General features: G+C 41.4%; 2 protein-coding genes across 3 annotated transcripts; one reads left to right on the top strand and one right to left on the bottom strand.

Annotated features, from left to right (window-relative positions):
* Nucleotides 1-1095: 1095 nt before the first annotated feature.
* On the bottom strand, nt 1096-5313 carry LOC101166789 (keratin, type I cytoskeletal 18). 2 transcript variants are annotated; one of them, XM_004069180.4, is made up of 7 exons: nt 4778-5313; nt 3640-3722; nt 3370-3526; nt 1963-2127; nt 1767-1892; nt 1424-1644; nt 1096-1274 (listed from the first exon to the last, which is right to left on the bottom strand). In XM_004069180.4, exons 1-7 carry the CDS (start codon nt 5210-5212, stop codon nt 1235-1237), a joined length of 1227 nt encoding a protein of 408 aa, XP_004069228.1. In that variant the 5' UTR covers nt 5213-5313; the 3' UTR covers nt 1096-1234. The 2 variants fall into 2 exon arrangements, with proteins under 2 accessions (XP_004069228.1, XP_011473883.1); XM_011475581.3 differs by having other exon boundaries at nt 1375-1644.
* Nucleotides 5314-11141: 5828 nt separating this feature from the next.
* Nucleotides 11142-15415, top strand: LOC101166547 (keratin, type II cytoskeletal 8). Its single transcript, XM_004069179.3, has 9 exons — nt 11142-11582; nt 12459-12667; nt 12797-12857; nt 12939-13034; nt 13125-13289; nt 14223-14348; nt 14478-14698; nt 14770-14810; nt 14891-15415. Exons 1-9 carry the CDS (start codon nt 11142-11144, stop codon nt 15166-15168), a joined length of 1638 nt encoding a protein of 545 aa, XP_004069227.1. The 3' UTR covers nt 15169-15415.
* The last annotated feature ends 5194 nt before the right edge of the window (nt 15416-20609 follow it).

Here is a 20609-nt window from a genome sequence, read left to right on the forward strand (position 1 = left end):
TGTAGGCTATTTAATAAATATGCAACACACACACGTACAAAACAAAATAAAAGTAAAATCTTACCTCTTAATCACTTAAATATTGTGCTGCGCATATCTTAAAAAAGTACTCTGATTGGTCAAAAGTATCAAGACCAGTAAACCTTTTTACTCAGTTCTTCATAACTGCAGCAGCTGTAAATAAAGCAAACAAATAACCGCTTTTTCAGAGGGCGTTTTCTCAGGTTGCCATCCACTCCCACTAAAGGCATCAATGCATAAAACTCATTTACACAAGACATCCCATCAAAGGGGAAGGCTGCATTTTGTCCTCATATTTACCTTATAACCTTTTTGCTTATTTTTAACAAGCCACCATTTATGAAAGCTGATAGGATTGAGAGTGAACAACCTTTAAAACAAGTGACAATTCTTATAAAATTCAAAACACAGACCTGAAGCTTCTTGTAGAGGCCACAAAGTGGAAACTTAAGCATTTTATTTATATTTTTTGTGTTTTAACAATGTTATTATTTATAATGTTATATGAAATGTGACCCAAGAGACAAAAACCAATTGCTATTCTAGTCTTCTCTCCAAAGTTGAAATGGAAACACAGCTGCTGTGCTTTCTTCAAAAGAAAGGTGGCGCTAAAAGTCTATAGGAGGAGCCGGAAGATGTGAGCGAACAGGAGTTTTAATTTAGAGGTTCTCATTTTTAGTATTAAAAAATCAGTTTCCTCTCTCTTCTTCTTGAGAGTTGGACACTTTTGTAAGTTTTTGAAAATGCTCTAAAAATATCAACAAATACTCCAAAACACACTTTTGGATTGGATCCTCTGAGAACTGGAGAGGCGTAACCATTTAAAATTCACTCAAAAATTCAGAAAAAAATGTTTTTGATCATGAAAATTATTTTTTTCTGCAGCAGCTTCCGATTTCTTCTGCCCTATTCAAGGACAAGGCAACTAAAAATGTATGACGGAGACAGTTAAAGGTAAAAAGAACAAACTAAAACACTTTTTCACACTTCATTTCTCTCAAAATATTAGCAAGAATTTATTCTTGTAGAAAACTAAATGCATTTTTTGAAGCAATAAATTCACAAAAACCACGATAATGTTTTATAGTCATGTTTTATTTAATTTTGCAGGGTTTGTGATCCATTTCGGTATCATTGAGGTGCAGATTTTGCTGGTTTGAACGGGGTCCTGTGAAGTCTTGAAGCATCAACTGTGTTTGGCTCTCCCATCCCTTTACATTGTGGCTGCCAGTTCCTCCAATGCATCCTGAAGCCTATACAAAATGTAAAAGACACCTTTCAAATGCAATTCCAAACTATATCGGAATTATGAATAGTGTTGATTTTAGTTGCTGTTTTCAAATGCATTCCTACCCAGTCATGAAAACCCCCATCATCTTATGTTTCTTCTTCTAAGCCTTACTTGAAGTCTTCCCCATCCAGCAGATTCTTGTAAGTGCTTATCTCAGCTTCAAGCTTCATCTTCATGTTGAGGAGCGCCTCGTACTCTTGGGTTTGGTTTTTGATATTAGCCCGCAGGTTCCCCAGTTCTTCCTCCAGACGGACAATCAGAGCATTGTGCTTCTCCGTCTCTATGTTGTTGCGCAGCTCCGTGTTGCGAAGGGTGTCCTCTAAAGAGCCTTTCTGATAAGAAGGAATGAAAACACGAAGTTCAGACAAAAGTTATCCCATTAAAATGCTCAAATGTATAACTAGGAAATTCTTGGCAATGTAAAACATTAGACTATTTTTGACAAAATGCTTACCAAACTCTGCTGAGATGCAAGTTCAATTTCTAGTGTCTGTATCTGTCTGTTTAAGTCATTCTTCTGCACCTGGGCTCCCTGGAGAGCTTCTGTGTTCTGTGACACTTGGACCTGAATATCTGCAATCTGACACCAAAGAACAAGTTAACCGGGAAAGATCTACAGGTTTGTGTCACGGCTGAGCCTTGTGTTATACCTGGTTTTCGTGCCAGCGTTTGAGGTCCTCCACATTCTTAGTAGCAATCTTCTCATAATTTGCTCTCATGTCCTCCATGATCTGAGCCAGGTCTTGACCTTTGGGCGCATCCACATCCACCTGAACGCCTGAACCAGAGATCTGACTTCTCAGCTCCATCACTTCCTATGTGAACACAAAAAGGCAAGTGGCTTTAATTCTTAGACTTTTTGTTTTTTTTCTGAAACAGATTTAACTTCCTGATCGAAAAGAACAGTGGGTTCTGAGAGGAAAAGGCAGCACGTTCTTCTGACCCTGAGAAACTCTTATCTTTGCCCTTTCACACACGCACACAAATGTAAGAAATTTGTTTTGAGAGACAAACGGCTCTGCAAAAATGCCGTTGCCTTTATGATCAGATAAAAGGGAATTCCCACACGAGCAGGTCACGCAGTTCTGCCCGTGTTGATGTGGGAGAAAAAAAGAAGGCCTTAAAAAAATTATTCTTGGCATTATGAAGTCTCAGAGCAAGCAAGAGGCTTTTACATGACTAATTCAGATGTCAGGAGATTCATTTTGATTTCACTATTTTGTTGTAGCTCTGCCAAAGGGAGAAATGCAAATTATGAACACAAATGAGCGATTATAGTTTTAAAGATTCAAATACTATAATGTGCTTTTATCCTTCAGGAGCTTTACACTGTTGTTTGGATGTAAACTAAAATTATTAGTTTATTTGAAAGAGAAACAAGAATACATGTATCAGCCGTTACATTTAATGCAGATATTTGTGAATTTAGATCGAAAAAAGTCACATTTTCCAATTAACATTATTACAATGTGTTTTGCCCCCTAAAAGATAGGAATATTAAAAAAATATTTGACTATTAGATTCCACTGTCATTTCAGAAGAAATATAATAAATGACCAGAACTACATTAATAAGAATTGCAAGAAGCACATCATTTTCTTTTCCTGAATGAAGAGTTTGTTGAAATTCACCAAAAATTCTATGGAAACTTAGAGAGCGAATCAAAATCCTGAATGCTTAGTTGTAGAAACAATATAAAGAGGACAAAAAGCAGCAAGTAACTTAATCCTATTTGCAAAACACAGACAGGAAAATTATTATGCATCCGTTTTATTTTTTGTGTAAAGACGTTCACTTAAAAAACATTTAACAAAAAACCTTCCTGCAGGCACATTCCATGCAAGTAGTTTTATCCAAAAAGTATATTTTACATGCCCTGCAAATGTTGATAAAAATATGAATAATAATATATTCACATTTTTGTTTCTTGTTTTCCCTGTTTCCTTTGGGTTAAAAATATTGTTTTGTTCAAACTGAAACTATTTCAGGATCCTACATCTCTTTTTTTTTTCCACCTGTAAAAATCTTCCTGTTTGTGATGTGTCTCGTAAACTCACATTTTCATGGTTCTTCTTCAGGTAAAGGAGCTCCTCCTTCACTGCTTCAATCTCATTCTCGATGTTCATCCTGCTCCCGTTGGTCTCATCTATGACCTTTTTCAGTCCACCGATGTCGGCCTCCACGGACTGACGAATCGAAGTCTCGTTCTCAAACCTGCAGGAGAGCAAAAGATGCAAAGCAAAAACTCAGACGTCCATAAAGTCATAAATCATACCGGGGCAAATATTTATGTTGCTGACAGATGAGGCAGAAGAAAACCCACATACTTTACTTTAAAGTCATCAGCAGCAAGCTGGGCGTTGTCAATCTGGAGCACCATGCGAGCGTTATCCCCTATCTTATCAAAGATCTGGAGGGAAAGGAGAAGTCATGAGATTATTTTTAATCAACACGACTTTATTAGAATTGTTTTTCAAGCAGTAATTCAGAAACTCATCCACTGTGGAGATCGCAAACTGGAATTTTTGTAACGACACCCAAGAATATGAATCTAATGAACACATCCTTGTTAATAAAAACTCAAAAGTGTCCGATTAGTCACGTTTGCGTCCATGGTAACATTTGGTCTAAAAAGAGGATCCAAACACAGAAGAACAGGAAGTAAGGATGTTCCTGTGCCAGCACAAAATGTGGTTTGACTTATGCTGTTGCTGTGGGGGAGGGCGTCCTCCCCAAAAAAAAGAATAGCTTGATTCAGAAAGTTTGATTTCTTCTCTCTTTTTTGCTAGCTGCCGTTGTTTGGCACAGATCGGAGGATACGTTGAACACAACTGGGGATTTGGATTCTCTGTGGCTGTAGTATCCTGTCACAGAGGAAAAGGGAAAATACTTTCCCTGTTTTGTGCTGAGAAATACAATCAATATGTCATTCTGTGATGCTGGAGAGACTGCAGAGGAATGTGACATTTGACTCCACAGACTGGAGCATCTGGGTGCTTTGCCATGCCAGACTGGGATCCTTTTGTGCACAAACCAGTGTGTGTTTGTGAGTCATTGTCCCACATCTGTTTCTCATTAAAGCCCTCCTACACACCGCAAGCTTGTAAAGTATCCATCCAACAAGCAGAACCATGTGGAAAAGCTTTTGTTTTTTAACGTTTCCCCACATCTTTCGTGATGATACCCTGCTGTCGGTGACTCATCAGGGGAAGTTCTGCCCCACTCTGCAGTACTGAAGAGCTTTGGAAATAGGAGAGCCAGAGCACGGAAGCCACACCCTTAAGTCTTTTGCATGAAATTTGCAAACTGAAAATAAAAAAAACTTCTCAACTCTATTTAAAAAAATAACAACCAAACAAACAATAAAAAAACAATGCAGGAGGAACTTTAGAGTGACTCCTGAAAGGTCTAAAATGTATAATTTCATTGAAAGTATTTGAATGAGAGTGTTTGAATGGAGCTTACCTGTCTCCGCAGGTCATCGATGATGGGCTCATATTTGCTGTAGTCTCTCGTGTCAGGTCCTCCCTTCTCCAGGGCTTCCCTGATCTTCATCTCCAGCTCCTTGTTGGCCTGTTCCAGGTTCCTAACTGTTTCTAAATAGTTGGCCAGGCGGTCATTCAGGTTTTGCATGGCCCCCTTCTCATTGCCCAGGATCCCAGCTGAAGGACCGGCAGCTGCAGACGTCCCAGCACCAGCTGCACTGCTCAGGTTGAAAGATCCAAAGGAAGAAGAGACTGGAGCCCCAGAACGCAGGGAAGATGCGGAGGTCGAGGACATACGCACATTTGGGCCATGAGCACCTCCATAAAGGCTGGCAGCCCGGGACGGAGGAGCAGTTCGGGTGGTGGAGATCCGGGTGGCAGGAATCTGATAAACGCTGGAGCCTCTGAAATTCATATTGGACAAAGTTTGGATGTAAATTTTCCCAAAATGAAGTGAAAAATGATTTGTTGAGGTTCTTTGCTGACTTCCTAACAAAGAGACGGTGGCAGTGAGAAGAAGGAAAATTTATAGTCCTGCCTCTCTGCCCCCCCCCCCCCTCCCAGCAACAGAAAGTCCAACAGACCCTGCCCACTACAGCATCGCCCAGATTTTATTTCCTGCTCTTTTTTTCTCTTTGTCATTCAGTTCCCTTTTTGTACTGCAATATTTTTAGTCACCATGGAGATTTTTTTGTGTGGAAAAAGATCAAATCAGAAATGTTTAAAGCACTACTGCCCACACAGATAGAAGCTAAGCAGAAGGAGATGAAAGAATTTGGTCTCCAAAATAGAAAATTCCAAAAAGATGAGAAGATTTGGTGCCCATTACGCCCATAAAAGGCGTTATTTACCAGATGCTGCACAGTTGCTAAGTTTGTGCTCTGGAATGTCTCGGACCAAACAAAGTTCAGCCTCTTTTAATCTAGAATGAGATGAAAACAAGTTGTGAGAGCAGCAGCGACAGCAGCACAACTGGTTTGGTTACAGAGTTATCACAGGCATCAGGTTTCAGGCTTTGCATGTTTACAGCCAGAGGACATCCAAGTGTCGGCTCAACAAAAGCCCAGAAGCTTGAAAAAGAAAAGTAAACTGATCGACGGCCCAGAGCACAACTGAAAGAAAACAAAGCGCGCCCTCATTTACCACCACGTCTTCTTGCCCAAATCTGCCACGGATGCTGTTGAGCAATTGTCTTTGAAGATTTATCCAATGTTTTTTTGTTGTTGTCACTTTTCATGTGCAGTGATCCTCTGGGAACCACGGCGCAGCATCATCCTCTTTTCACTGCTGCTTATTGCAAGTGACCCAGAAAAATGAGATGCACCCCGTCCACAAAAGGCAGACTCAAGCTCCACTTTTTCATTTCTAAACTAAAATGTTGATGTGAGTTTGTACTTGTGGCCAAAGAATTTTTTTTTCTCACTGAACCCCAGAGAATAAAAGCAAGTAACTGAGTCTCCAGTGGTCCCTGCTCCACTGTGAATCTGCAGTCATTGATTCAGAGCTTCAGGCGTTTTCCATGGCCCCTCCCGGCCCCTGTGAGTATTTGTTTCCCATTTCTACTTGCATCCTGTTAAGAAGGAGAAAACCAGTGTACCAGAATGAGCTCTGTCTGTTTGTTTATTTACACAAAATATGGGTTGTCCTTAAGTTTATCTCCCCCCTCTACTCAGTGTTGGGTTGGCAGCCCCTAATTTTTCTTTTTCTCTGGTTTTCCCTTCATATGTTTGGTTCTTGCTTTCCCTCTGCCCTTTCTGTTTCATTGTCCGGTGGGAGAGGTGGCTGCCCTTAGCAATATGAATCCTCATTTTAATCTCAGTTATACCCATTGTCCTGTTATTACTATAGTTCTGTTAGGAAATATACGAAAACTATAAAGATGGTGACGTTTTCATTTTAATGTGAGGATCACCTGATCTTCCTCAGCCTCTCACCCTCATATAGGAGCTAAGAAGGGCAGCTAACACTGATTTTTATGTCTTTTCTCAAAACATGGAGTTGATCTCCAAGGCTGCTGGTGTGTCTGAACCTCCTTTTTTTCTTTAAACAAAAGGCAGAAGTGATCCGGTTCCAGCAGAAATTTAGCAGTGAATGCAGTCAGAACTCAAGTTACAGGAAGATGAATGAAAGCGGCGTGACTCATGTCTCATGACTGTCACAGCTCTCTGCTCTGTTTGAGCGTTTGCTTTGGCAACGTTTGACTCGTGTGCTGAAAAATGTAGACAAAACAAAAAAAACACAGACCAACCGTTGAAATGCACGGATTTTGTTGCTGAAAAGTCGTAGCCTTAGTAAATTCATAACTCCACGTGTGATTGAGCGGAGGAATATAAATGAGGGTCTGGTCCAGCTGCAGTGTGGGAGTCTCCGTTACTCACACTGCTGCAGGAGTTTATCACTAAGTCTTTGGAAATCGGCCACATCATCACCGTTCTCAGTCTAGCGTGGCCTTCCATGGATTTTCTCCTTCAGCACAGAAGGACGTGCCTGAATGAAAACTTTAAAAAAATAACTGTCTAAAGCAGGAGGGTCCAAACTCTTTGCAAAGAGGGCAAGATTTGGTGAGGTCAACCATTTGGCCTGCATTCTTTCAATCATCTTAATTACATTAAGTGCAATTAAACTATTCAATTACCAGTATTTATTTAATGGAATACTTTTCATTTATTCATTTAGAACACAAACACATTTAAATACTTTTTTTTTTTTACAAAAAAATACTGACAATGTCATATCTGAAGACCAATAATAAAATAAAGAAAAAGTCAAAAAACAACTCATGGGTTAACATAAAATATTACACATTTTCACAACTAAATCCTCACTATGAACTTTTAAATTCAAATCATTTGAACAGGAAAATAACACTTAATCCTTTTCAGAACTAAAACCCACCATGATTTTAATCACCAAAACTAAACTGTTTATTTTCTTTGCAAAGAATTGATTTTAAGTTGCCTGTGGGCCAGACTTTGGACATGCCTGGTCTAAAGGCTCACAGCATGCGGCACACCCATTGTCACTTCACTGGGATCTCTTCTTGTCTTTTTCTTTATGTGGTTTTCAAAAACACTCTATAAAACACCTTTTTTTGTCTAAGATCATATGCACACACTCAGAACTGGCTTTTCTTCCAATCTGTAGTGAGGTGTGTGTACTGTGTGGCTAAAGAGGCCTCTTCTCTGTGACCTTTCATGTTCATTTGTGGTTACAAGATATATAACAGGAAGACCTAAAAGAGGAGGAGCTGTCGGTTGGTCACTTTTTGAGAGGAGGTGAATCATTTCAACAAGTGAAAAATGTTAGTTTCCTAAAAGAGAGAATTCAGATGGTAAAATAAAAAGCGAGTAAATGACATTAGTTTCCATTTTTTGTAACTTGTCCTGTCCAGCAGTACAGCAAACAGATGTGGGCTGAGGAACTCTTGTGTTGGACAGATTTTAAATAATAGGTAGGTTATGAGCATATCTTTTTGTTTATGGGATGTTGGGAAGATTTTTTTGTCTTTAAAAAATGATTTTTATCTGTTGTTAGTGCAACCTTTCAGGTATTTATAAAATTCACTGATGCTTTTATTTTTTTATTTTATTTTACAAAACTACATGACACAAAAACTGAAAACAATTCATTATGGTTAAAAAAAAGTAAAATAAAAAATACATAATATTGAATTTTGTTAAGTCCAGGTTCTGGTCCATCAGGACATAAGAACAGTTTCTTTCCCTCTGCAGTCAGACTCATGAACACTTTTTAACTCCTCCCACAGTCACCAGTCCACTACCTGCACCTTCTCCATCCACAGTTTGCACTGTTTGCACTATTGCGCCTCTATTAATTGCTCTGGCCTTTGTGATATGTTATTTTCTTTGCTCACTGTTGTTAATTTCTGTTATTCTCAAGTGTTTTATGTCGCACATTAGCACCGCAGCAAATTCCAATTCTGTGAAACTGCCCTGTTCACTGAAAATGGCAATAAATACTCCTTAAATCCTTCAATATCTATTTATTACATCCTTTTTTATCATTGTTTTTGATTTTATAAATGTTTTAACAGATTGACCATTTTTAATGTCTTCCATGCAGCTATTTCATGTTTGAACTCCTCTTGTTATATTATTTAAAGTACTTTTAATGAGGAATGCTACACATGTTCACTAAGAAAACATTAACTAGGACTATGTGCAACAGTGCAGGATCTTAAGATCAGGTTTTCAGTTACTTTAGTTGGTTTGTCTGTTACAGAAGAAATTTTAGAAAAGTTAAAACCGTATTTGAAAGCTGATGATTTCTTTGTTTTATCCTCGTTAATAAAAATGAGGAAATCCCTCTTTATGATGGTCTGAATTCATGTTTATGTTTTATTACTGTTACTTTTGTTCATTTTTGTGTGACAGTCATAGTTTTTTTTTTTGTTAAAATAATAATCCACAACTCATTAAACATAAAAAATACGCTATTTTTTTCTAATTTTTACAGTTTTGCTTGGTAATAATCAGATTAGTGTTCAAACTTAAAAAAATCATTAAAAAATCAGATTTTCCCCTCTATTTTTTTTTTTTTCAAATCATGCAGATGCAGAATACTTTCACTAGAGGGCGTGACTCTCATACTTTCCTTGAGGTAAAGGTGGAACTTGTTGCACTGCCTTGGATCTCCATGCTGTGGACTCTCCTTAATGTGTGTCGAGGACGTTCTTTGTTTGAACAGGGGCGGCAGGGTGGCGCAGGAAGTCCATTTTTATTGCTTATTATTCTGATTGCTCTGGAGGCTTGGCAGGACTCTCCTTAACAGCAGAAGTCTCAAACCCAACAAAAGAAATTTGTGCTGAAGGTTCTCGAATTCTAGTAGTTTTATTCTCTTAAATATTTGTTTGAAATTGCATAAGTCAAAGTGATGATGCCTTTATTCTCTGCATTCCTCCCCTCCTAGTGAGAATTCCAGTGAGTCAGTCAGTGGTCGTGCTGCAGATATGTTTCTTATCCTTGCTAATTGTCTTTTCACCAGAGCTCCTCTCTCTGACTTGTCACATCTATGTGTCTCTCTCCACACTTTCTCGTCACATTGTGTCATTTAGCAGCTTCGCACAGTCCACCATCTCTGGCCTCATGGGAAGTTTCGGGGGGGAGGCAAACGCTGCTAAATCACCTTCTTATTCTTACTATCTGCGCACAAAGCTTGAGAAATCCTCTAGTAAAATCCTTCAAAGAGCTGCACCTTGTGCATGTATGGTCCTCACAAAGGTCAGCATGTGAAATAAAAGCCTTTTAGGGTTTGAGACCGGCCAAGAAAAACATGGAAACATATATTTCCCATCATACCACAAGATTGTTTAAGGATTTTACACAAAAAAGATGAATTAAAGTCAAAAGGACAAACATTATTCACATCCACAAAGTGCTTTATAATTCAAACAGTGAGACGATGACTCACGAGAATGTTTCCGATAAGAAAACATACTGAAGGCTAAATGCCTGTCATGAATGTTATATATCTGTAAGTGAGATTCTTTATGTCTCAGGTGGAGTTCAGTGATAAGAACTTAACCAACCCCTCTTTGTTCCCCATCTCACTGATATGGAAAGAATTTATTTGGTGTCTGCAAAGCCCAGTCTCCGTTCATCGATCTCAGGCAGGCGCCGACCAGAAGAGGCAGCAGTTTTTCTGCTCGTTTCAAATGCAGACTCTGAAATGTTTCATGCTCGCATTGTTGTTCACGAGGTCCATATTAAACACGGAGACGACAAAGGTGACAGATGAAACACTGCCACAGCTGTGAGACATACAGTCGCTGGCCAACGACAGTAAAACGGGCATCACACCCACCAAACGCAGCTCAGCCTCCCTGATGTCGCGGCCATGTTAAAGAAAAACATGGTTGTAAAACAGACGTCCTGCTCATTATACCCAGGGTTTGACTTTCTGAGTCTAGAAAAGAGGAATGCAGCTCCATGAGGGTCAAACACTTTTCCATGACAACAAATCATAGAAATATTTTAGTCATCAAAAAAATGCAAAAATCCTTCAACTTTCATCAAGATTTGACGCTTTTCTGATATTAAAACGTTTTGTGTTAATCCGCTCCCTGATGAATTGTTTGCATTGAATGTGTTGTTAATGTGTAACAGGAACACATTGCCTCACTTCTACCTCCTCAGCCCCCCTCCCACACACACACACACACACACACACACAGACTCTCTCTCAAGCCAATTGCACCTCAGAGGGGTCCCACCCCTGCACTCATAAATGCCACTGCAGACCAGGGAGGGTCCATCTGCCCCGAATCTCCTTCCCTCAGCAGACCTTCTACTCTCCATCTACCATCTCAGACTCTTCCTGCGACCATGTCTGTTCGAGCTCTGAAGACCACCACCCTCTCCACCGTGTCCTCCTCCAGGGGCCCCAGCCAGGGCTACAGCAGCCGCTCCTTCTCTGGCTACGGAGGTCACGGCGTGAGGAGTGCCAGGCAGAGCTACGCCGTCCGCAGCTCCTACGGGGGCGTGGGCAGCTGCGGTGCCGGCGTGAGCGCTGGGGGGTTTAAGGTGACGGGCGGCTTTGCAGCCGGAGGATCAGGGCAAAGAGGAGGCGGACTGGAGTTTGGCTATGTGGGCTTCGGAGGGGGCACGGCCAATGACATGGTGGCCCCCATCACTGCGGTGACTGTGAACAAGAGCCTGCTGGCTCCCTTGAACCTGGAGATTGACCCCAACATCCAGGAGATCCGGATCCAGGAGAAGGAGCAGATCAAGACCCTGAACAACCGCTTTGCCACCTTCATCGACAAGGTCAGTGCTTTCACGCTCTTTCAGAAAGAAATTGTTGAAAAGAGGAAGTGAAGTTCAAAACTAAAAAAAACAACAACAAACAATGTCATTGATGGATGTGAGGAACAAACAGGAACCATTTCACAATGGAGGGCATCCTCGAAACAAGGATAGTCTTCCTCACAATCCAGCCAATCTGTGAAGACATCACTTCTTCTGGGGGGAAGCTTTCTCAGTTTAGGCTCAGAGGAGATCATAAGAAGGTCGTGTCAGGTCACTGTTGACACGAAGAGGAGCTTCATTTTAGCTGGAGGCAATGAATCCAGCAAATAAGCAATTTCCTGCAAAAAATGTGCCTTTGAAGGTTTTTCATTTCCGGCTAAGAAAAGTCTTTCTCTCTGTGAACTTCAGCAGAGCTCATGTCCTCCAAAAACAGCTAATAAACCCGATGCAGAGGCAGTTTGATTGCCATAAAAAAACTAAAAAGGGGAGGAAATTAATTCAAAAAAACCCTTGAAGATGTGGTAAAAAGTTGCTCGTCAAACATTATCTTTTAAAATGCTTGCACAGTAAATGTCGATGCATTTTTTTTACTTTTATGTGCTGAAGTTGTCATGATGATTAATTAATGGGTTTTGCTGTCGAGGAAGTCCTACAAACACATTCAGCGCTGTCATCAGGAGCAAACGCAGGATTTGATCCCTTTCTCATGTCTGCAGAGTGCTGGCAGGCCCCACCTAGAGCTGAAACATTGTAAAGCAGCACTTGGTACATGGCGCCACCCTGTGTTCAAGTGGGGCACTACAAATACAGTTAATGAGTGCCATCGTGTTTCAAACCCTTCAAAGTTGAACTAATTCACAGCTCTTTTCCCCATCCCCCCATCACTCTTCCCAGGTACGCTTCCTCGAGCAGCAGAACAAAATGCTGGAGACCAAATGGAAGCTCCTGCAGGAGCAGACCACATCCCATTCCAACATGGAGGTCATGTTCGAGGCCTACATCGCCAGGCTCCGCACGCAGCTGGACAACCTGGGCCATGAGAAGGTCAGACTGGAGTCCGACCTGTCCCACATAACAGGCATGGTGGAGGACTTCAAAACCAAGTGAGCGCTGTTTTTTGTTTTTTTCCCCAACTTTCTCCAAACACATCTTTGGTTTACCCACAAAAGAAGGAGGAGCTTCTTCCATCTTCTCCCATCATATGAAGGGATCATTGTTTTCTTGTTTTTCAGATACGAAGAGGAGATCAACAAGCGCAATGAGTGTGAGAACAACTTCGTCCTCTTAAAGAAGGTTTGTTTTTAAAATGTGAAAACACGAAAATTTCTTGTGGGGTGAAGTAAACTAGCCAGTTAATATTCTCCATTTTCAAAGGACACAGATGCAGCTTACATGGTCAAAGTGGAGTTGGAAGCCAAACTGGACGCTCTCTCTGATGAGATTGAGTTCCTGAGACAGCTCTACGATGCAGTAATCATCCTCACTTCTTTATGTTTCCACACTTATGACAGAAATCACGAGGACTGCAATGTGCTCATACTGGTTTACAATGCCATGCAGGAAATCCAGGAGCTTCAGAACCAGATCAGAGACGTATCCGTCGTGGTGGAGATGGACAACAGTCGTATTCTCGACATGGACGCCATCATTGCAGAAGTGCGCGCTCAATATGAAGACATAGCCAACAGGAGCCGAGCCGAGGCGGAGTCCTGGTACCAGACCAAGGTCAGAAAATAGCATTTATCAATTGATCAAAATGCATTTCTTTTCAAAGACGGAGTCAGGTGGGGAGAATTCTTGGAATTATTTTTCAAATGCATCTGTTTGTTCAGTGATTTGTGACTGTTAGGGCAGCTTCATGGTTGCACTGCAAACATCCAATACTGCATGCACAATCCAAAGCTTTTAATTAGCATTTTAAAACAATTTGACCAAACCAAACAATAAAAATAATCATGTCACTATAAGATTTGCACAGGAGAAATGAGTCCTTTGATTGATAATTATGTGCTGTTTTTACTTGAAAGAAATTGTGAAAAAAGTTGGCTTATTATCAAAACCTAATTGTCTTTATTCAGAAGAAATTTGAACTCCACAAAATCAAAAGAATGCAAGCTAAAAGATTTACAATATTTAAAGAAGAATAAAAGACAAAAAGCCAAATTTCTCCTCTTTGTTCTCCCGAGTGGTCAGTTACGCCACTTCAATCAGAGTCCAATTCTACTTTGCTTATTAGATGTGTAATGTGAGAAACAGTTTTGCCCATGTATTTGTATGTATGCCATGTAACCGCGGCTACTGGTGCGTCTGCAGTTAGATGCAGAAAAGCATCGCAAGGGGGGGGGTCAAAAGGTCAATCTTTGTTCACTCAAAACGACCAAATTCAGAAAGACATTAACTCTAAAACACGATCCAATGGAAGGCCAAAGATCTGGTGCCGCAGAGGAATTAGAAAAATGCATGACATGATGGAAATCAAGCAAAAATAATACAAATGAAAAAAAAAAGAATTATTGAAGGCTAGGGTGGTTTATGTTGTGCAAAAAAAAAAAAAAAAATTCACTGTATGAATGAGGAAAAAAACATGAATGTGAGAGATTACTTGCATTTTTTGTTCCTTCCCATCTCCTCATACATTTGTTACCTTTGATGTGCCAGTATGCAGAGATGCAACAGTCGGCAGGAAGATATGGAGACGACCTGAAGTCTACCAAAGCTGAGATTGCCGACATGAAACGCATGATAATGCGTCTGCAGTCTGAAATCGATATGGTTAAAGCTCAGGTGAGGCCAATGATGTCCAGAAACGTTCGGACTCATCGCTCTCATGAACATTATCATTTTGAAAACATTAGAAGGCCTAATATGGTTGAGTTGTTTGTCACTCTACTTTTGAACTCTTTGCTTTTATAGCGAAGCAGCCTAGAAACCCAGATTACGGAGGCTGAGGAGCGCGGTGAACTGGCAGTGAAGGACGCCAAGCTCCGCATCAGAGACCTAGAGGAAGCTCTTCAGAGAGCCAAGCAGGATATGGCCCTTCAGGTCCGTCAGTACCAGGAGCTCATGAATGTGAAGCTGGCTTTGGATATCGAAATCGCCACTTATAAGAAACTGCTGGAAGGAGAGGAGATCAGGTAAGTTGTTGGAGTGGTCCTGCAGCGATACAAGATGATGCTGAGCCTTTTGCTTTCTATTTCTCATGAAGGTTAGCCACAGGAATCAAGACCCACGTGACAAAGCAGACGTGTAAGGACTTGCTCTATTCGCCAACAGTCACTGTTACACGTTAACGCTTTGGTTGTGACCCTGTTGCTTTTGACCTGCAGCTTTGAACTACAACGCCTACAACCTGGAGAGCTCTCGCCTTCCCTCTTGCGTCAGCTCTTCTCTTGAAGGCATCAAGTCCAGTGTTGGTTCAGTCTCTGCTTTGGAAGGAACAGAGGTTAAAAGTACCACGGTAACCAAAACCGAAACGGTGGTGATCAGGACCGAGGACAAGAAGAAAGAGGAGGAGACGGAGGACGAGCAGAAAACCGGAGCTGAGGAGTCAGAAGCTGTGGAGAAGAAGGAGCAGGAGGAGGCTCAAGCTGTGGCCGAGGAGTGATCTTTAATCAATTCTTCATGTCTCGGCACTGGTTTGATGTTCATGCAGCGGTGCTTTGATCCAAGTTTAGTTTCCCTTTCAATGGAAAATGTGAACAGATCCCTGCACCGCACCACACTGACCAGCAGATGGTATCCTTGTAAATCCCACGTGGAAAATGAGAAGATAATGAACACTCATGATGTGTCCATTTTGGAGGAAAAAACCTGCAAAATGAATTAAAAAAAACAGTAACAATGATAATGAATATGGTGCTCATGTGTTCTTTCAAAACATTGAAACATACTGGATGTTTTCTAAGTGCAAAACCTCTGCAAAAGCACAATATTTACTAATCACAGCACTTCATACACAGAAGCAAGAAAATAACATTTTTTCCCTGGAACACAAGGCGAGTACGAGCCTGCCTGGTTCCACGGCATTAGCCGTGATCCGATGGTCACGCGTTCCTGAAACTCTCATATCAAATGAAAAACGGACATTTATCACCATTAATTCACTGAAACTTTAAAATGAAATTCTCACGGCACTTTAGTGCTCTTTTATCCAAAATGGTAACTTGAAACGGCTCATGGAAAACAGCAGAAAATTCAAGTTTAGTCCATGAATTACTACCAGTAGCTTTCTCACTTTCCGTAAATTGCAAGGAACCGTCTAAGCCCGCAGAGGAACAGGTTTGAGCAGGAATAATAGGAGGGGATGCCCCACCCTGGACCACACAATCTCAGCCGTAGTTATAGAGACAGAAAAACTCCACAAATCCCACCTATTGTTCACCATTATGAATGTACCGCCGACACACACCAGAGCAGACTGGAGCAAGTTGAGATTTGAAAAACCTAATGAAGTAACGGCATAAAAAAAAAACTGTACCCACCGAGAAGGACACACTCAAAGCATTTTAACAGAAACAAATGTAACATAAACATGCAAACAAAAGTAAAAGCAGCAGAAAAGCTGACCAAAAAAGGGCGACTTTCATTTCAAAGAACAGGGAAGAGTGCATTTCACGTTAAGTTCTGGACAGTTTGTCTTTTTTTGTGTTGGAAGCATGAAGGAACGAGGAGGACACAAGCTCAGTCAAACTCTTACCTTTAAATCACAGTCGCACACACTTAAGCAAATATACCCATTTCCCAAGCGTTAACTGTCTCCCGACAGCGTTACTCATCCACTTAAAGGAGTTAGGTGCATTTTAATTTAATGTTGCAAAAAAAACAGTTTAGATCTACTGTGCAACCTTTTGACAGCAATAATTCTCGTTTCTTACTGAATTATTTGTTTTATTATAAACAGATGACAGTCTGCATTAAGAGGGGAGTGGTAACAGTTGGCAGATGACACAAAGTGTAGTCTCCTCCTCACCGCTGAACAAGAGTGCTTTGTTTCTCTGGTAACAAAACACCCCGACTGTGATGTACCGACACCAACATGTGCCCGCCCCAAATCTTCTGTTTGCCGCAACATTCTTATCTGACCAAATGCGGAAACAGAGTGATTGTCTGAGTCCAGAGTCCTGAGAAAATGTCACAGATGTGAGAGAAAGAGTTATGAGCAAAAGCAAATAAAAGCTGCACTCATTCATGCGGCTGAGTCATTGCGTCCAGCCTGTCTTGTAGTTACAGGAACCTGTTTCACTCTCATGCTATCTTACCTGCACAATATGCCTCTGTCCATCACTACTGCATGCAGGAATTCCCTGCAGAGCAAATATGTTCACACCTGAACAAGTGAGAAAAGTGAACGCCTTTCACTGTTTCACTCCACTAAGCAAAGCTACATCTTCTGCATCTGTTGATGGAGAGTTTTCCAGGGATTATCTGTAATTCGGATCCTCCCTGATTTGAAAAACTGAAATTTAAATATAAAAGTTTTAAGCCAGGGTCTCCATGTGCTATGTGATAAATACATAGGGGTTTTGTCAGGAAGGGCATCTGACGTAAAATCTTTGCCAAACCAAGTACCGTATGTGAGTTAGACCAATGAGCTGATTCGTTGTGGCGACCCCTGAAAGGGAAAGCAGAAATGGAAAAGAAGTTTATCTCAACTGCATGATAGTAGCAGACATTATGCTTTTTTAAACTATGCCCTTGGATTTTATGAGAAATTCATATTATCAGTTAAAATCAACTAATAAAAGATGAAAACAGAAACATTTACTTAAAAATCTTCAGACCAAATTCACTGTAACAGTTTTTTTTTCTTTCTAAACTTTGTTAATTCAAGCATGCACCTGCAGCTCAGAAGACTTCCCTTTGGCATCAATACAATGCCATTAAATGCTCTATTATGAATGATTACTAAATGATAAATATAAAAATCAAGTAATGAACGAGTGATTTATGTTCTGACATGATTTCTGCTTTAGTCCTGTAAACTGTCAGATTTAATAGACCAAACTACACCAGAGGCAAAAGAGGAAATTGCTCTCTAAATTGATCTCATTCAGAATTTGTCAGTACAGGAAAAAAGCTTTCTAGTTTGACAAGTGCTTTTAAACAACTAGAAGGAAGAAAAGGCTTAAGGCTCAGCAGTTCAGAGTTCTGCAAGTCTGTGAAGGCAGTTGACAGTCAGGCAACATTTCTGCAGGTTAACAAGATTGTTGGATTTTCTTTCTTTCTTCTTTAGGACTATGATGCTATTTAAAAGTTCAAATCTTTGCGGTTTTGCTGCAGGCAATGTCACTGTCTGGATATTTCAGGAGGAGGTAAAATGAGATCCAACCCAACATGCTGTAAAACAAGGCTCCAACAGGGGCAGAAAACCACGGGTAAGCTTTGTTTTTTGGTCATTATTCCTGATTTGGCCATGCCGCCGAGAGTGAAGTTCTGCCTGTTCATTCTGAGACTTAAATAAAAAATGTAAAAGTTTAAAGACCCACTCTAATGAAAATCTTTTTTTGGGTGGTTTTGTCATGTTCTTGTGGCATTTTTTTTAATGATGGAGGACATATGAACAAAATCAAATTTGCATAGCCATAGGTGAACCCGGCGTCTGGGCCCCCAGGTCACAGGACAGGCACGTTTCGTCGTTCCAGGCGGCAGCCAAGGGGGCCACCGGGCGCCGGCCACCGGGCGCCGGCCACCGGGCGCCGGCCACCGGGCGCCGGCCACCGGGCGCCGGCCACCGGGCGCCGGACACCGGGCGCCGGACACCGAGACGCGGGCCAAGGACGAAGCCAGGGCCCAGAGAACCCATGAGCCGCCCACCACCCAGCCGCAAGCCAGCCCCGGCACCCGACCCAAGCAACCCAGAGATGACCGTGCAACCACAGCTCCACCCCCCCCACTACTCTACCCTACACAACCCTCCTCACCCGCCATATTATCCGGCCCCTCCTCCCATACCTTCTCTGGTGCCCTCCCCAATCTGTGATGGGGAAGGAGAGCCCCAGAGGATCCCGGTGAGCCGGCCCCGAGGACTGTGCCACTAATGCACTCTTGCACACACACTCACTATCTCAATGCCTCAATTTGGAGCCAGACAAAAAACGTAAGCAGTGATTGGGCTGAATGAATGCCATAGTAATAATGGATTGGATTTTTCTGCGCTTTTCCAGACACTGAAAGCGCTTACATTGTGTCCATTATTCATCCACTCCTCATTCATACCTGGTGATGGTAAGCTACGATTGTAGCCACAGCTGCCCTGGGACAGGCTGACAGAGGCATGGCTGCCAGTTTGCGCCTACGGCCCCTCTGACCATCACCGGGACATTCATGCACATTCACACACCAGTGGAGCCGCAGTGGAGGCAGGGAGGGTGAAGTGTCTTGCCTAAGGACACAACGACAGTTGGCTGGGGGGAGCGGGGATCGAACCGCCGACCCTTCGATCATTGGACGACCTGCTCAACCGCCTGAGCCTCTGCCGTGGTAGTGAATGTTTCAATGGCAACCACTGATTCCAATCCCGAGTTGGAATTCTACACCCCTTCCACTGAAAGGAGTCCCTCCGTAACTGTTTAAAGCTCCACGGACCTCTTTGTTAGCAAACATAATACTGGGCTACTTCCAAGCTTCAATAGGCACAATACTCCGCTAAAAATCCCACATCTCCTAAAGTCCTTTACGATGTTTCAAACGTTTGTAATAATGTAGTCATTTCAAGGAACTGACTTTGATTCACATTTATAATCAGACACAATTTTTTTTTTAGTAAAAACAATCAAAACATCTGCATTCATGTTGGTTTATGATAGGCATTTCTGCAACTTTTTATGTCTAAAAAATCTCTTGTTCACTATACAATCCCCATTTGGCAATAGATGCTCTGTCTGTCACAACGTTTTAGCTTCTATAAATGAGTGGTTTTAAAGTGGATGACTTTGAAGACAACCCGTTGTCGATGCTTGCTTCAGCCAAAAATGTATGCCGGAGATTCATGTGCCACACCCAGCTTGCTTGCTGGAAACTGTGTCAGGTAGGGAGGGCCGGTGAGCATTGAGGACCCAAAATGCAGAGACAGGAGGCACACGGTTCCAGGGCAAGGGGTTTATTCACAAAGAAAAGGCGCTGCTAAGTACGGAAACAAAACAAAATCTCACTGTGGGCTAACCAGGTAAACAGGGCAGAAGATGAAGATGAAGATGAACATGGACATGGGCATGGGGGGGGGGGGGGGGGTAATGGACCAGTGCAAGAGAAAGGCAAGACTTAGATACAAAACAGGACTGACAAGACACAGGTGAACATGTTCAGGACAGATTGGGACAAGGGAAGTAAAACGCAAAAGCATGACAAAACAGCAAACCTTCCAAAAATAAAACAGGAAATAGAACTCAAACATGACAGAAACAAAAGGAAGCTAAAACTAATGCAAAGAAACCCAAACCATGACAAACTGGATAAGTTTTGGTTTTAGTTTGGAAAATAAGTCCTCTTTCAGAACCAACACCTCAGACTTTTCTGATCATACCTTTGTTTTGAGTCTCATATGTATTCAAAACATAAAAAAATATAAATGATTATCTTGTAGAGATCATCGTTAGCAAAGTTTTGCGTTGGTTTCCAGCCATAGTAGCAGAAATCTGCTTTAGGTGTGTCAATCTAAACTCGTCTCTTCTTGCTAAATCTTAATCCAGGTTTAGCTGCTGTAAGGATTTTCTTTTCATATAAAATGTTTCAGTTGAAAATGCTTCCTGGTTACTTCATCCAGTTAAGAATTATGTTTTATAATTGCTGTCTTAGTGACTGTAGTTGATCCTTTTTATGGTTTATGGCATAGTTAGGCAACACACACCTTTAAATTGTGATTACAATCTTAATAAAGTGTCTTTCACCATAAATCCTATTAATAAATTCATTCTGATGTGCACCATAGGATCTGTAAAGACTGTAGGTGCCATAGCAGCACAGCTACATTTTAGCAGTTTCCATTCAGAAAGGAACAAGTGGCCCAAGCTGGGCTTCTCCTCCCATGATTGCTACAAATGTCTGCAA

The sequence above is a fragment of the Oryzias latipes genome, chromosome 5 (assembly GCF_002234675.1).
Source record: "Oryzias latipes chromosome 5, ASM223467v1".
Taxonomy (NCBI): Eukaryota; Metazoa; Chordata; class Actinopteri; order Beloniformes; family Adrianichthyidae; genus Oryzias; species Oryzias latipes.